Source organism: Mixophyes fleayi, chromosome 2, assembly GCF_038048845.1.
Source record: "Mixophyes fleayi isolate aMixFle1 chromosome 2, aMixFle1.hap1, whole genome shotgun sequence".
Lineage (NCBI taxonomy): Eukaryota > Metazoa > Chordata > Amphibia > Anura > Limnodynastidae > Mixophyes > Mixophyes fleayi.
This window is the reverse complement of record NC_134403.1, coordinates 229,927,405-229,943,427: the sequence shown is the minus strand read 5'-3', so window position 1 is coordinate 229,943,427 and position 16,023 is coordinate 229,927,405. Positions and strand designations below refer to the sequence as shown.

Here is a 16,023-nt window from a genome sequence, read left to right as displayed (position 1 = left end):
CTAAATTATCTGCATTTGGCTAAATCAAGGAAAGACATCCCTCTGTAGTAGCACGCATCTTAAAGTATTACAAACTATAACAAACCATTCTGGCAATTCGGTGTAACTGCAGGGTGAACAGATTTTGCACCAAACTTTCAAAGTTAGGTGAAAGGCTACACAGTCCAAATAAAATTCTGCAGACCGATTTTCCATCCATCAGCCTGTTGCACTTGGTACCCATGATAGAGAATGCAGTTTGCACCTGTGAACGGTGCTAATAGTACATCCACAGGCGGAGGTCCCGAATAAACGGTAGAATGTTAAGTGAACACCATGCATTTCTAGAGCCCACGGTCCCGACTGTATATTGTGAAGAGTCTGGCTGTTTTGGGAAAGTGACCTCCCCTTCTGATTACTTACAGCTCAATGTCCGATCTCAATTGAGCAGATGAATGTTCGTAAGGGTAAAGAAAAATGTCATGTATTCGCTAATGAGATGTAAACCAATGGTGTCCAGTGATGGTAAATAAGGATAAACTGCTTATCCAGACGTTGGTCAGTATCGGTTATATTGTATGCATCTTGGAGATGGTACAATAATGATATTGACCAATGTCTGGATAAGCAGTTTATCCTTATTTACGATCACTGGATACTATTGGTTTACATCTCATTAGCGGATACATGGGCTCTACGATCGCATGGCGTCCACTTAACATTCTACCGTTTATTTGGGAGCCCCCTGCCTGTGGATGTACTATTGGCACCTTTCACAGGTGCAAACTGTCGGGTGAGATCTTTCTGTTAATAGCGCTATTTTGATCAATTTAACTGTGACGTCATACGTGGATGTATTACTAGCACCATATACTGTTCTGATCATCTCAAGTTTGACTTTGTACACATGTTTCCAGGATCTGAGATCTCTATAAAAGGTCTACTGGCCACACATATTGTTACCATTTCTAATGAGAATTTCACTCAAGATTAATATATATTACTCTGCTTATTTGGGTATTTTATTTCCGATTAGAGGTTATATATGTTGTTGCATTCAGGGCATATGGCACATACAATTGTCTGTCTGTTTAATTAGTATCAGGCTGAGGTTCTAATAAATCTATTCCTTATCTTGATCTATACTATTAACGTATAGAGAGAGAATCTTAGACACCCTTCTAATTCACCCTACATCCTGTTAATCTATAGCACCTAATAAGTTTGTATAGTACATGATAATAGAGAGAGACTGACAGCGCGTGAGACGCCAATGCGCGTTTCACCACACTGTGCTTTTTCAAGGGAGGAAATCAATAGCGGGATGAATTGATGATAATCACTATATTTAGTCTCTGTCTCTTAGCCTACCCTTATCAATCGATGAATAAATATCTGATATGTTCATAGATACAATATATATCCTACTACACCCTGACCTAGATATATATTGAGAGGACGGCGCGTTCTAGCAGATTCTGCTAGTCTTAACAGTCTTAATATACTACAGTACGGTTCATAGTTTCATATCCATCTTTTAATATTTCACTGCTCTACCTAAGTATTATATTTTTAATGTATACTAATAAACTTCTAATATGTTTTATACTGACTATACCCGATGAGTGCCCCAATTAAGACACAATGGTCCTATGTTAAACTCAATAAAGATGGAAGGACTCTGGTGCTGGAGACCACATGCATTCCTAGGGACGTTTTTTACCCATCACTGAGCTATATGGTTTGTTCACTATTTTCAATTCTTATTATGAATTTTGTTCAAATTCATGTCTGTTTTTTAGGCAAATAATATCCTAGAACAGCAGAGAAGGGCTAGTAAACTTAAAGGGGGGTATTCAATTGTTCCTCCGGGCGCCGCCGGAACGAGCGCGTTAAAACTATTACCGTAATTACGGTAATTACTCGCTGAATTTCATCTCGCAGCTCCCTGAGCTGCGAGATGAAATTCAGCGAGTAAACTACCGTATTAACGGTTTTTACGCGCAAGTTTACCGTATAAACGGTAATAGTTTTAACGCGCTCGTTCCGGCGGCGCCCGGAGGAACAATTGAATACCCCCTAAATAGTTACAATATAATACTCTATAAAAATATTAATTGAAATAGCAGATAAATGACAAATATGGAGTAAGCTGATCACATTGTTTAAAATAAAAAGCTTATTTAGTAAAACAGAGTAAAACAATAACCGATAATGTCAATCTGCAAAAAGAAACAAATTCCATTAGGGTGCTTCACTAAGGTTCTACCGTGCTGCTGCGCATGTAAACAGAATATAAGAATGCAGATACATGTCTGATCTTGAGAAGTTCGTTTTTTCCATTTTCTTGTAAGCATATACCCTAAGGGGATTTGCAGTTGAAAGAGCACTGGTGTATTTTCACATATACATCCGGCAGCCACAGTGAAAAACTGAAGACTCCTGTTTTTATGGTGGTGGACTTGTCTTTGAATGTTTACATTGTGACACATTACACTGGGTTTTTTTCATTTTTTTTCTCTTCCATTTGGGCTTATGAATCCCATTAGGGTTACAATGATCTGTGTACAATATCAGTTTGAGAAGAAGGTATGTGAATTTTTGATCATCCAATTGTACAAAAAAGGAAGCGACAGTGTATGTATCTTTATGTCAATAACAGATAATGGGTATTATAGCATGTGCAGTCAACACAAAAGTCTGCTCTTATCAATACCAGTCTGCTGTATATAGCTGCAATTGCTGGTAACAACAAATTCAGGAACCATCAGTCCCAAAATTTTAAATACCTCAAATTAAACAGACTTGGCAGTATTTCCACTGCAATATTGAAGTACGGGCGTTATAGTCCATCCGGTCATATAGTTGTAGCCGACATACATCTCCTTTTGATGCGTCTGGCAAATTCAGATCCTCCCACCAGCTTCTATATCAATCAGTTGTTCAAAGTGAAAGTATCCCATCTTTTTTTAAAGTGTGTTTTAAGTTTTTAATGAAATGTTTTAATATATACAGCAAAAAAACAGCATAAACCGTAGCTAAACTACCCCGAAAAAGAAACCTAACAAAGTATCCATCTTTGTGAGGATTTGAGTAGTTTAATTTCTTATTCACCGCTACTAGTCTCTGCAATAAAAAAAAGAGCACCTCCTGTAGATTTAAAAATTAACGCATTTTGTTCTTGTTACATCTTTGAAAAAGTTTTATCAACTGTGGTCCTTCATTATTGATCCTCCTTGTATCTATTTAATTATTCAGGTTTGGGACTTGAGTACATTATAACTGAGAGAAAATGTAAGAATGTATTTTAATCATCAGTTAGCTCACTCCATGTATACTTAATGCAACATATTTTTGAGTCTAAAATATACTTTATTTTGAAGATGACAGCATACATTTACAGAGTGCATCTTTATTAATTTTTTTTAATTGATAATATGGCGCCTTTTTGCTTCTTTAGTTCAATTAAATGTTTATTTTTTTTGTTTGCTTTAGTCCTTGATCATGGTGTTTGCACACCTTGCAAACTCACAGTTGGAACCCTTGCTTGAGTTTCTTTGCAGTCTTCCTGGCCCTACCGGTAAACCAGCCCTAGAGTTTGTGATGTCAGAGTGGATGAGTCGGCAACATTTGTTCTATGGACAATATGAAGGCAAAGTTAGGTGAGACACCACTGGAATGTACAATCCGTTCCGTAAAACTTGTGGGCAAAAACAAAGTGGGCAGTCAATTAGTGTAATCTAAAGTGGGTAGGAAGACCTGTACCTTCTGTTTCATGTCGTCATATATAATTTATTTGTATTTAGATTTCCTCAGTGTACAGTGCTGCTTTAAAAAAAAATTTTTAAACAAGATTAAAAATAGGCCAAGGCTAAAGATTTTTTTTTTTTTAAACCATGGGGAGGCTGGCACAGCCTCATACTGGGGTTTAAAACCAGCTACAGGCGACAGGACAATTGGAAATACCTCAATCCCTGTTTTGGCACCATCCTCCAGGCATGAAGTTCAGTTTGTTTGTTTTCTTCAATAAATTAGGCCAAGGATATCCCATGTCTTGTGGGTTTTTTATTTTTAGGTTTTTTTTTTTATTGGATTTATTTATTAGATTTCTTGTTCATAGTGACATTATTCGTTCAGGTTACCCTTGACTCATGGATTGTAGCAAGGAAGAGATTCTGGTTCCTCCCACAACTGGCTGGTTCAGATGTGATCCTTCCTTGGAAGTGGTATGAACAAAAACCTTGGGAGTTTTAGAAATGACAAGGACATGGAGCCTGCATTGGCAGCTCTCCTTTAACCTGTTCCTCTTTGGATATTTCCAGTGAACTGTGCAACGCTTCCTCTTTGGAGATAGAGGGGCAGTAGGCAGAATGATCTGTTTGTTTTTTTGAACAGCTAATTTTAATTTGGCTTACAATTCTCGGAGGTAGTAGTGTATATTCTTCTGGCATACCAGCTCTTTCCGATGAACAAAGTATCTTTATTCCTCCTGGGCCTGGGTTAAGGCAAGATGGTCTTGTCTCAATCCATCTCTGTGTGCGGTCCTCTCTACATCGGCATAAATCTTATCCTGGTCCTGGAGAAATGTACTTCAGCTGTAGCTATAAGTGGTGGCAATATTGTCTTCCCAGTACGCCTTCACAAAATCTTGTTGTATGCACTTTCTCTCCAGCTGAAGATAGCCTTTGTAGAAAAGTGTTAGATGGGATGTTTGCTGAGTAAAAAATTTTTTATTTTTTTTGTGTAATCCTATTTTTTTTCCCAAGACCTTCCAGCCTTGGGATGTTTTTCTACATTAGTTTTCGATTTGAAGTGTTAAGTTAGTGTTTTGCTCAGTATGATAGTTGGCCTTTGTTTCCTATAGCATCAGGGAATATATGAGATACAGAGTTCCCTGGCTTGGGAATGGCATTTCTGCTTTAACAAAGTACATTGCCACCTATGGGTTGGTGGTTAACCCCAGTGTGAGTGTCAGCCATTTGAACCGAGAGAAAATAATGTTTTGGGACGTTTTATTGAAAACCCAAAATACACACAGATGCATATTTATGTACATCTGTACAAGGACATTTGTTCAGTCTTTTTTCAGTTATTATTCAGTATGGGAATGGTGTATTCGACAGAGCAATAACTGCTATAAAGCGCAGAAGAGATTTTCACCTTAATTGTGTACTCAAGACATCATCAAACAAATAATTGGGCAACTTTCACATTAAAATACTATAAAAGTTTTTTTTTTTTCTAGTAACATTATTAGGCTATAATGTAGCAAGCCTTGCTACAATGGTTGAAGCAGTCAATTTTAGTTTAATTGTGTGCAGTTAGTAAAGAAATTTAGTTTAAATTCAAGTCTACAGGCACGTTGTCAGCATATGTTGAATGCGATTCCTCACATAATCTATTTGTCACAGATGCTAGAGCATGGATGGAGTTATATTTCATCAGCTAGAGAGCAAGATGTCAATAAATGGCTGCAGAAATTTCTACTTGTCAAATTTATAAAGAAACCTTTCTTGCCCTCCAGCTCAGTGGCCCTTTGCAAGATTCTACAATATGGCATTACTATAGATGACAAAAGACTTCAGGATATCAAAGTGAAAGGAGATGAAATATTCAATATGGAAGAAGGAATACGAACCAGGTCCAAAACATCAAGAAGTGAGTTTCTTGTAGTGAGGGGAGATATATATAGATATAGATATATATATAGATATGTATATATGTTATTTTTCCCAGCCTCTTGGAAGATTTTGAAAACATTCAGACTAAAGCCATTTAAAAAAAATGTAATATTGCTATTTTATTTATTCAATATTTCAAGTGCACTTGTCACTAATTAGAGAAGTACATCTACTGTCCACCTTTTTAGGTAAAGTCCAAAAATTATTTTACTCCACCATATAGTTGTACATGCTTTTTAATCTTCAGTCGTTCACAAAACTTTAATCTCGTCCTCATTCTGATTTTTTATGTTAATGGTTCAGCCATGATTTCTTTTCTACCCAATTACTACTGCAAGCAGTATCCAGCTTTGCACTACACTGCAGTGTTCAAAATTCCATGTGGCAGACTGCGATTGAGTAAATGTTCAATTAACAGAGCTTATTGTATTTGTATAGACAGTTTGTCTACTTTTGATAAATGTTTGAAAAGTGTAAGGCTGGGTACACACTACAGTGTTTTCTGCCAATTATTGGGTCAATGAAATTATGGATATCGCATTAGTGTGTATGCTCCATAGATGGATGATTATTGTTTCAAAGCACATCGTATCGTTTGATTTTTAAACATGACTAAAAATTTTGGTCAACGGTGGAATGATGTTCCAATTCTGCAGTGTATGCACTCATGACCGGCAGTGTCAATAGATCTCTGTGGAATGTGCAGAATCACGATCTTTTCAGCAGATGGTTATGACAGATAAAGAGCAAAGATCTGAATTATGTAAAATGTGTTTAGGGTGTACACATAAATAGGTATGCTGATCTGGACTTTTTTTTAAAAAAAAAAAAAAAAAAATTTAAATGGTTAAGGATATGACATCTCGAGAAATTTTGTATAGTGTGTACCCAGCCTAACATTGATCAAAAAACAACTTAAGCATGTAATGAACCATTATTAACGCACTTAAATTGAAACAAAAACCCGCTAAACTGTGTCCCTTCCCTGTACTTTCTATGTTTCCTTAAGCATTATGTAAATTACCGATTTGTGGGGCTGTGCTGTAAATTGGTATCATCTCAAGTGACAATTCTAAGAGTTGTAAACTTGGAGTTTATGCTCTAATGTTTCATACAGTTGGATGTTGCCAAAGATTTCTCAGGTGCACATTGGGCATGATTCTATGAAGATCACGGTCTTGAATTATTTTATTGGTGCTGAACTTATCACTGAATTTGATGTAAATATTTGGAAGTTGTATATAAAATAGATTATTGCAACTGTACAGTTTAACATGCCTTATATGTACTGTGTGTTCAGGTGATGTATTTAATATGCAGATGACAAGTAACTTAAATAACAGTGAAACAAAAAAAAAAAAAGAAATCTGCACTCAAAGTGCAAAATTCTTGAATTAAGCTCGGTCATTGAGCCAACAAAATATAAACTAAAAGTGAAAAGTTGATTGCTTGGCTTGTTCCATACTTACAGAACTTGAAGGTGACTTGTAGGATTGAATGTCTTATACGTGCTTATTGAAAGGATATGACACCAGAAGAGATGGAATGAGTTCCTATCTCCCTCTCTGTACGGGGTAACGTAGACAGCCCAATCTACTTTGATTGAGCGGAGCTTGAAAGTTTCATTGCTGAACCCCTGCTGGTGTTACTGTTTCCACATTACTGACCACTGTCTTGAAAGATGTGCTGCTTATGGTCAGGGTACAGTAAGAGAGCCACATAACATACCCTTCATAGCCCTTTAGGATACTATTAATACTTGAGCCTGGTTATTTGGGTGACAGATTCTTGGCCTCTGGATTCCTGCATTTGAAGGTATTGGCCTCCTTACCCCATTGAAATGTTTGTTTTGGGATGCTATTTGTGTATTTGAATGACAGGAAATGAATGGATTGGAATGTTTGAGTGATGGTTACATGTCAAGTGGTCTATATAACTAATAACCTATGTAAACCTGTTCTCTGTGTTCTCATATATTTTATATTCAGACTTCGCATCAGGTAAACCTTCTCTTCAGCCTTATTGGCTGGGCATAGTGCTTAGCAGGAAGGTGTGGGGTCTTGGTTATGTTATAGCTGCGTGTGGATCTATGCTGCCCGGAAGGTCCTGGAGCAAGGACGGCTTCTCGCTCACTCTATCAACCTGGTTGGAAGTGTGAGGTATAACTCAAGTAGGTCTTCTGTTTTCATCTTGGCAACTGGCCTGGGTAATGGCCTTAATTCAGTCCACCTTTCAAGAATGGCATAGAATTTCCTGGCCTTAAATTAGACAAAGCACAAACATGCTCTCTCTCTAGTTAAGCTTCTAACGAACATTTTGAATGACTCAAAATGTGTAAAGTGCAGTAAAGAGAAGCCAGGGATGATAAAGATGTGACTTTGACTCCTGGTTGGTTGGATCCTGCGTTTTTCTCAGTGAACGAGGCAGTTAGGTTTCTATATCATGGTGGAACTCTCAGCCGTAAACATCCAGGATCTGAAATGGAATGGAATTAAATGGAATTAATTTGGGAGAATCTATAATGGAAAAGGATTTGGGAGTGCTCGTAGACAGTAGACTTAGCAATAGTGCTCAATGTCAAGCAGCAGCTGCAAGGGCAAACAAAGTATTGGCATGCATAAAAAGGGGCATAGATGCAAGGGAAGACAGTGTAATTTTGCCACTGTATATATCATTGGTAAGACCTCATCTTGAATATGCAGTACAGTTCTGGGCACCACTCTATAAAAAAGATAATTTGGAACTAGAAAGGGTTCAGAGAAGGGCGACAAAATTGATAAAGGGTATGGAGTCATTAAGTTATGAGGAAAGGTTAGCCAGTTTAGGCATGTTTACTTTAGAAAAGAGGCGTCTAAGGGGAGATATGATTACTATGTACGAATACATTAAGGGGTCAATACAGAGAACTTTCATGGGAACTTTTTACCCCAAGGACCATACACAGGACACGTGATCATCCCCTAAGGTTAGAGGAGAGGAAATTTCACAACCAGCAAAGGAAGGGGTTCTTTACAGTAAGGGCAGTCAAGATATGGAATTCATTGCCAGGGAAGGTTGTGATGGCAGATTCAATAGATATGTTTAAGAAAGGGTTAGACAAATTTTTAGCGGAAAGGTGTATCCAGGGATACGACCGTTAATTTAAAATAAAGGATAGTAGTGGATATAGGGTAAAAATTGGATTGCAATATTGAGTCTGGGGGGATTTTCAAAATTGAAACAGATGGGCGGTTGCCTACTCTGGATTAATTTCAAATATAAGTGCAGGATCGCAGGAGATCCAAAATAGGTTGAACTTGATGGACTGGTGTCTTTTTTTCAACCTCTTCAACTATGTTACTATGAAAGATCAGAATCCGCCTCTGCATTTCATTTTTAGGACATCGACCCACAGAATTTTTTTTCTCCCTCATATCAGCTCTCAACTTGTTAGTATCAAGAGAATTGCCAGCCCTATAAGCATTTTTTTCTATGCAATGTTTCACTGTCCTTTTAATCCTTCAGCAGGGTGACCTGAAATTCTGGCATTGCAGCTCTCCCAGAGGACCGTTTTCTCTGCCAGACTTGATGCATTGTTCTATATTGAAGTATATGATATTTGATTCTTTGAGGTTAGGTCAGAGTTTGGCAACCTTCACCAGATGTTATGCGGCACACTGATAGGAGAAGTCCAGGTGTGCCCATTTTATGACTTTTATATTACATTTAATAATTTTTTTATTTTGTCATGCTAATAAGATGATGGTATTAGGATCAACAAATAAACATGTATATTATGCCACACAGAAGTGCCACCATTTGCATATATACATATGCTATCTATAATTAAAACAATAAACTCCCCTCTGTAGATCCAGACACGTTCAGTTCTGCAATGGAACATATGGAAGTAGCAGCTCTGTTGTAGTTATCTTCGGACGCTTCAGTGAAGCAACTGTGCGGTATGTCCTCTGCCAGTGGCAGAATCACGGAGCGCCGACGTCTGGATATGGAGGGACCGCGTGACAGTGAAATCGGATCTATGTGCCTTGTCTGGTGGTCCCCTGAGCTAGGTCCTGGTTTGCAGAAAGCACATCAAATAGGTGTATAAACCTATTGGGTTTTATTTTGGGCAGGGGGGGATTTACTATTTCTACTACATTCTTTCTGGTGCTTGTTCTGTCTGCTTTTTGTTTGCACTACAAGACAACAATCTTCTCCCACTGGAGTGATTCAAGATGGTCACTTCAGTTAATTGGGTGATGGCATTGTTCAGTCAGGGTACAGGATTTTCACTTCTCAGACTCCCTGGTTATTCTTTCAATAACCACAGAAAGAGATGTGGAGTCTCCTACCCGTCCATATCCAGGGTTTATATTGGCATATGGCGGACTCCTGGCAGCGATAATAGTTCTCTCTGGGACTCTTTACAGTGCCCTGGTCACTTGGTCCTTTCTGTTTGGTGTGTCATGTTTGGTGTGTCTATATAGTCTGTAAAAGTTTTACAAGGTAGATGTTTGAATCTTAACAGGAAAAGTCATTCAGGATGGCTGTTTATTCTTGGGTATTTCTTCCCTACCATTGAGGGGGTAAATTTGGAATATTCCTCTCCCCCTCTCTGCATTTGCACTGGTTATTTTGACCATATAATATTTTCTATTGGCTACTCACCGGCTTTCTTTTTTCCTTTTAGATCCTCAACGTTTTACAACCATACCATTGCTGGTTAAGATTTACAAGCTGATCATTAATGAACTGTCAAGTGTAATTGAAGCTAATGCCACCAGGCATACAGAGGAGGAGTGGGCCCAGGGTAATGGGGGTAAGTGAAATATTTTACATTTTTCAGTCTCTTTTGTACTTGGAGCTGCAAATTCTCAAGTACCAGCTGCAGACTTATATTTTCCCCCTTCGCAACTCCAAATGGCAGCTTTTACTATGAGATAACTTCGTTATGTTTAGCTTATATAAGAGTATACAAGACAGATCCTCCTCTTCCTCTCTTTCTGTCTCTAGCTAGGCGAGTCAGCAATAGGAGTTTTTATTTTTTTTGTATGTGCTGCAGAGTGCTTACCTTGGTTTCTTCACAGTGACATACCACTGTGGTGTAAGCTGAGGACAGGTTGGTGACCTGGGAACCACCGTTCTAGCAGTAGTGGTACTGGCGGGTAACATTTTAAAAATCATGCCTTAGAGCACTGGGGTGATGTCTGCGCATGCGTACAGTCCTCATTGGGCACAAGGTGCAAGAGATTCTATAGTGCCAAACAGAACTTGCATTGTAAAATAATAATTGGTAACAATACTTGAAGTCTTATTGGACTAAGTAGTATCACTGTTTAAGACGATCAGTCCACTGTACTTAAATGCTTAATTTTGGTGCACAGTATGAATAATTTGTATGCAAGGAGCCTGTGATAAGTGGGACTAGTTCGGCCTGTGCTGACTCCACTTAACACGTACTGGGGTGACTTTCTCAAAGGTAAATGGGCTGTGCTTATATATATATATATATATATATATATATATATATATATATATATATATATATATATATATATATATATATATATATATATATATATATATATATTTTTTTTTTTTTTATAAAGGCTCCCTAGTTTTTATATTTTTGAGGTGAGGGATTAGTGAACCAGTTAATAATCATCTTGCTATTAAAAGTTAATTAAACAGTATGTGTTTTACTCCTCAAACTAAAATAGCTTTTTGGTTTCAATTTGTGCTCCTGTTTGCATCCAAACTATCAGTTAATTATTTTGTTGATGTCTAAGTAACTTCAAAGCTGTCATTAAAATAAGAGCAGAAGAGAAGTTAACACTGTATTATTGTCCAGTACAATGAGAGTGGGCCGGAAAAAAAAAAAAAGACATGCAGAGTGAATGAATTGTTTGTTGAGACTGTTCAGGCATTTAATTATTGTTTTTAGCATAACCTAGTGACAGGTGTTCTTTTCAGATGACACCAATGATATGTGGGAAGATGAGGAAGAAGATGAAGGTTTGGCTGGTCAACTTCTATCGGACATTCTTTCCAGCAACAAATATGGTAAGTACATACTTATCTTTAAACGTGTAAACATACTTTGAATATCTATAATATAAATGCTTAGTGGCGTGTGTCTGTGTGTGTGTGTGTGTCTGTGTGTGTGTGGAAAAAATAAAACCAAGCTGCAGCGCCACCTGCTGGGCGGAGTTATACACTGACCTACTAAATTCTTAGAGTGTGTGTGTAAAAAAAAATTCAGAAAGGGCTGAAATTTGGTATACGAAGATGTTTTTAATTAATTGTTAAAAGTGTTTATAAAGATTTAAAAAAATATATATATATATTTCTTGAAGGAGAAGTGACAGTTGGGAGTGGTTGGTGGTTGCCGAGGGTGACAGTTGGGAGTGGTTGGTGGTTGCCGGGGGTGACAGAGCGAGAGGAGTGTGATACTCAGGACCGCTGAGAGAGAACCCTGTGTCTGGATAGACATCTGGATAGATGTGGTGATAAGGAAGAATGATGAGGTGGTGACATGTGGACAAAACCACGTTAAAAAAGGGCGCTTACGTCGGGAAGTAACGCTCTTCCCCTGAGGAGGCCTGGGCTATGGCCCAAATGCATGACAAGAACCTTTTTAACACCTTAAATAGCTTGATTTGACTAGAATGCATGAGTATCATGCACAGGTTAACTTGTCTTCTATATAAACATATATGTATCCTATTCCTTTAAACAACTTATGCTGTGTCTACTAGTTGCATTTTCACCTAGCAGTGGAAGTTTTTTTTCTGATGTGTTCCTTCCTTTGAATGAAAGTCTGCCCATGCTTTAAATAATAATCCTTTGGTGTCTACATGCATATTAGTGACAAGGTAGTGTGATGATGTGCCTCTGGCAGTGTAGGACATTTAACCATATAAAATGCTTTACATCTGTAAGAAGTAAATATGTTTATGACCCCCACTGCTTGGCTGTGTTACATGTCTGGAACTCATCATAAAACACACTTGCTGTTTGACAGATGAAGATTATTATGAAGATGATGAGGAGGATGATCCTGATGTCCTGAAGGACCCTTTGTACCAGATTGATTTGCAGGTGAGAATTGTGTAGTTAAATTTGTGCATGGTAACTATTTTATGTCTGCCACACACTCCCCCTCCACACACACATTCTTCACTTTGTTCCTTTAATGTGTTCATGTTTTTTGTTTTTTTGTTTTTGTGTTTTTTAGACATACCTTACAGAGTTTCTGCAGCACTTTGCCCAGCAGCCTTGTTTCTCTGCGTTCTCTAATCATCTCAATGACAATGAACGTCGAATTCTCCAGTCAATTGGTATATGAGTGTATCTGACATCTATCAAATGGGATCATTTGCTTTGTGAAGTCATAGACCAGCATTGGGATAGCCCCAAAACCTTCACTCATCTGCTGGTTGTACATTGTGAGGGACCAACCTCTCTATTTCAAAGAGTCACCTGCATGACTTTGTACATTGGTCTGTTTTCTTATGACCCTATTTGTGACTCCCTTCCACTGCATTGCCAATTGAATCATATGATCATTTCAGCATATAGTGAGCGGTGCACAGGATGGCAATGTATTGGCTGTTTCCTCAAAAACATTTAGACTTTTTACAGTGTAAAACGCAAAGGATTTCACCAGCAGCACTGTCTTTAACATGTAGCAGTTGGATATAGTATGCGTGTGCTTTTCTAGCTCCTGTGGGTAATGTAAAAATGTTTTTCCTTCCATACTAATAATTTAAGAAACACGGTGCCTTTTATGATAGTATTAAAACAGTGTAATGGAAATTTCCCTACCTTCTGCCCACAGGAGATTAGAAGGAGTGTTGCTGCAAAAGCACAAACAGCAGTAGCCAGATGGACTTCCAATGTTGTAGTGCTTCTATGTAGAATACAATGCTGCCTGAATGGGTACATCAGAAAAGATATCTGGACATAAGAAATAAGAAGGAGTGCACAGCTTTTAATTCCAAGTCTAGCTATACACATTGGATCATGTATTCTCCCAAGTAAAAGTTAACAATACATATTCGATTGGGATCAATATTTCAGAAAGCTTTTAGCCAGTCTGATCTGTGAAGCTTAAACTCTCACTCCATCTTTGTCCTTGGCGCAAGCAAAGCAAAAATATTTTTTATTGAAGTTGTGTTTTTCAGGCAGGACATTTATGTAAAGCACACTTTCAGGACTTGCATAACATCAACTTGGGCAAAGTATGCAAAGGGAATAAAGGAAGCATTCTTGATGTGTCTTGGTCAAGTGACAAATTGGCGCTTCACTTTTAACCTATGCCTATCACTTATTAAACACAGAATTTGAAGACATTTGTGTTTTTCAGAAGTCACTTTAGGAAAATAAAATATGTGAATAAGTTATCATCCTAAAGTCCCAAACATGGTTATTTTTTACTGGTTTAACTTAGAAATATGTTTTAAAAATATCATTTGTTGGCAAGGCAAATCATTTTTTTTATATAGACTTACAGATATTCATATGTAGACATGGTGACCTATTCTGTACAAGAAACTATACTGACAATTCCCCAAAAAATAAATTTCACATAATGCAAAATTCCATTGTAACTCTGCTTAACAAGTAAAGTTTATTGTTTAATCTTCTGACCCTATTTAAATGAACTGGTTCACATCATTAGAACATAGTTGCCAACATTGGCAACTAGTCGTGGGAAGCAGGTGGGTGTGTGGGGGCGGGGCTCAAAGAATCGCTTCGTTAGCCCTGACCCCAAAGCAGTCATCGCTGTTTCGGCCAATAAAAATAGGGTGCCGAGCCACAATAATGCGTATACGGCACCACTAAGCCCCGCCCCCTCCATTTAATTTGCCGGGAATCGGGAGAATTGCCTGCTCTACTGGGAGTCTCGGGACAGACCTGAATTTCAGGAGTCTCCCAGACATTCCGGGAGAGTTGGCAAGTATGCTTTAGAACACATTCCTAGTTGGATGTGACACCAGGCAAAACGGAAATTGCAAAGCATTTCTTTTAAGCTGCTTTTGCCTTTGTGTCTATTCCTTATATCAATCCATCCACAATGTATATCTGCAGAACAGGTCTGCCACTCAATATTACAATTTTACAACTTGCTGCTAATTGTGTTCTGAAGAAAAAAACTGCTGCCATGGTACACTTGTTGACTGCAATAAACTACAGAATCTGTAGGTATTGTTTTGAAGAGAATCTTTGCAGAGTGCTTCATGCACTCTAAATCATGGTCATGTCTGTACAACCACTATGAACAATGATTTTCGGTTAGGATATTTAATTTTCAAAGTCATGGTTTGTGTTTGCCCTATTACCGTCTTCTTCTTTTTTTTTTTTTTTTTTTTTAAGTCAGGTATTTCAAAGGTACAAACATACAGAAAAAGAAAACACACAAAACAATCGCAAGTATAACAGTCGGGAGAATTACCTATATAAGTACATCGCAAAATTACATCATTGCGGTAATCTCTTTAAAGAGCATGAACCATATATGCACACTCATGAATATTCATCCAGATACATAAAGACCTGCGTAATTTCTCCATAAACCATAGTGGCACAACTAGACAGTGCGTGACTATTTCAAAGTGTGACATTTGACATGGGACCCAGAGACTCAGGCATTCAGGACCCACCGGCTTGGGAAATCGAGTGTGTAGAGAGACTCAAACCACCTATTCATATGCCATCAAATTTCTTTAGAGCTTGTCTGATGGCATACACATACCTCTCGTGCCCTATAGTAGTGTTGACCAGAGATTTCCAATTTTTTTATCGTGGGACTTGCTGGGGCCAACCAAAGTCTTTGCTATGCTAACTTTAACTACCATGAACAACTGAAAACTATAGAGTTGCGTCAGCTTATTGACCTTGCCCTTCAGGCGAAGCCCATAAAGACAGGTGGCCGGTGACCGAAGAGGAACATCAATTCCAGTTTCTGTAATACAGTGAGTGACCCTATGCCAAGAAGTTTGTATGTGGGGGCACTCCCTAAGAAGGTGCCAAAAGTTACAATTTTCTGAACTACATTTCGTGCTATTAGGGGTATTATCAGGGCAGAATTTTGCCAGTCTAATAGGGGTCAATAAAAACTTGTATTTGTTTGAACTTTAAGGGGGGTATTCAATTGTTCCTCCGAGCGCGTTAAAACTATTACCGTTTATACGGTAATTACTTGCTGAATTTCATCTTTCAGCTTCCTGAGCTGCGAGATGAAATTCAGCGAGTAAACTACCGTATTAACGGTTTTTACGCGCAAGTATACCGTATAAACGGTAATAGTTTTAATGCACTCGTTCCGGCGGCACCCGGAGGAACAATTGAATACCCCCTAAGGATGCTGTATAGAAGA

The 16,023-nt window shown here is 38.0% G+C and overlaps 1 protein-coding gene across 2 annotated transcripts in view; it reads left to right on the top strand.

Moving 5' to 3' along the window:
* IPO9 (importin 9) overlaps positions 1-14,050 on the top strand; it is a 92,503-nt gene extending 78,453 nt beyond the window's left edge. The window contains exons 19-24 of one of the 2 annotated variants that reach the window (XM_075195582.1): positions 3,475-3,641; positions 5,504-5,637; positions 10,333-10,461; positions 11,616-11,705; positions 12,667-12,743; positions 12,880-14,050. In XM_075195582.1, the coding sequence (XP_075051683.1) occupies positions 3,475-3,641; positions 5,504-5,637; positions 10,333-10,461; positions 11,616-11,705; positions 12,667-12,743; positions 12,880-12,990 (708 nt within the window). In that variant the 3' untranslated portion in view covers positions 12,991-14,050. Of the gene's footprint in view, positions 1-3,474; positions 3,642-5,503; positions 5,638-10,332; positions 10,462-11,602; positions 11,706-12,666; positions 12,744-12,879 lie in introns of those variants that run through there. The other variant, XM_075195583.1, reaches the window with a different exon arrangement.
* Positions 14,051-16,023: the final 1,973 nt, after the last annotated feature.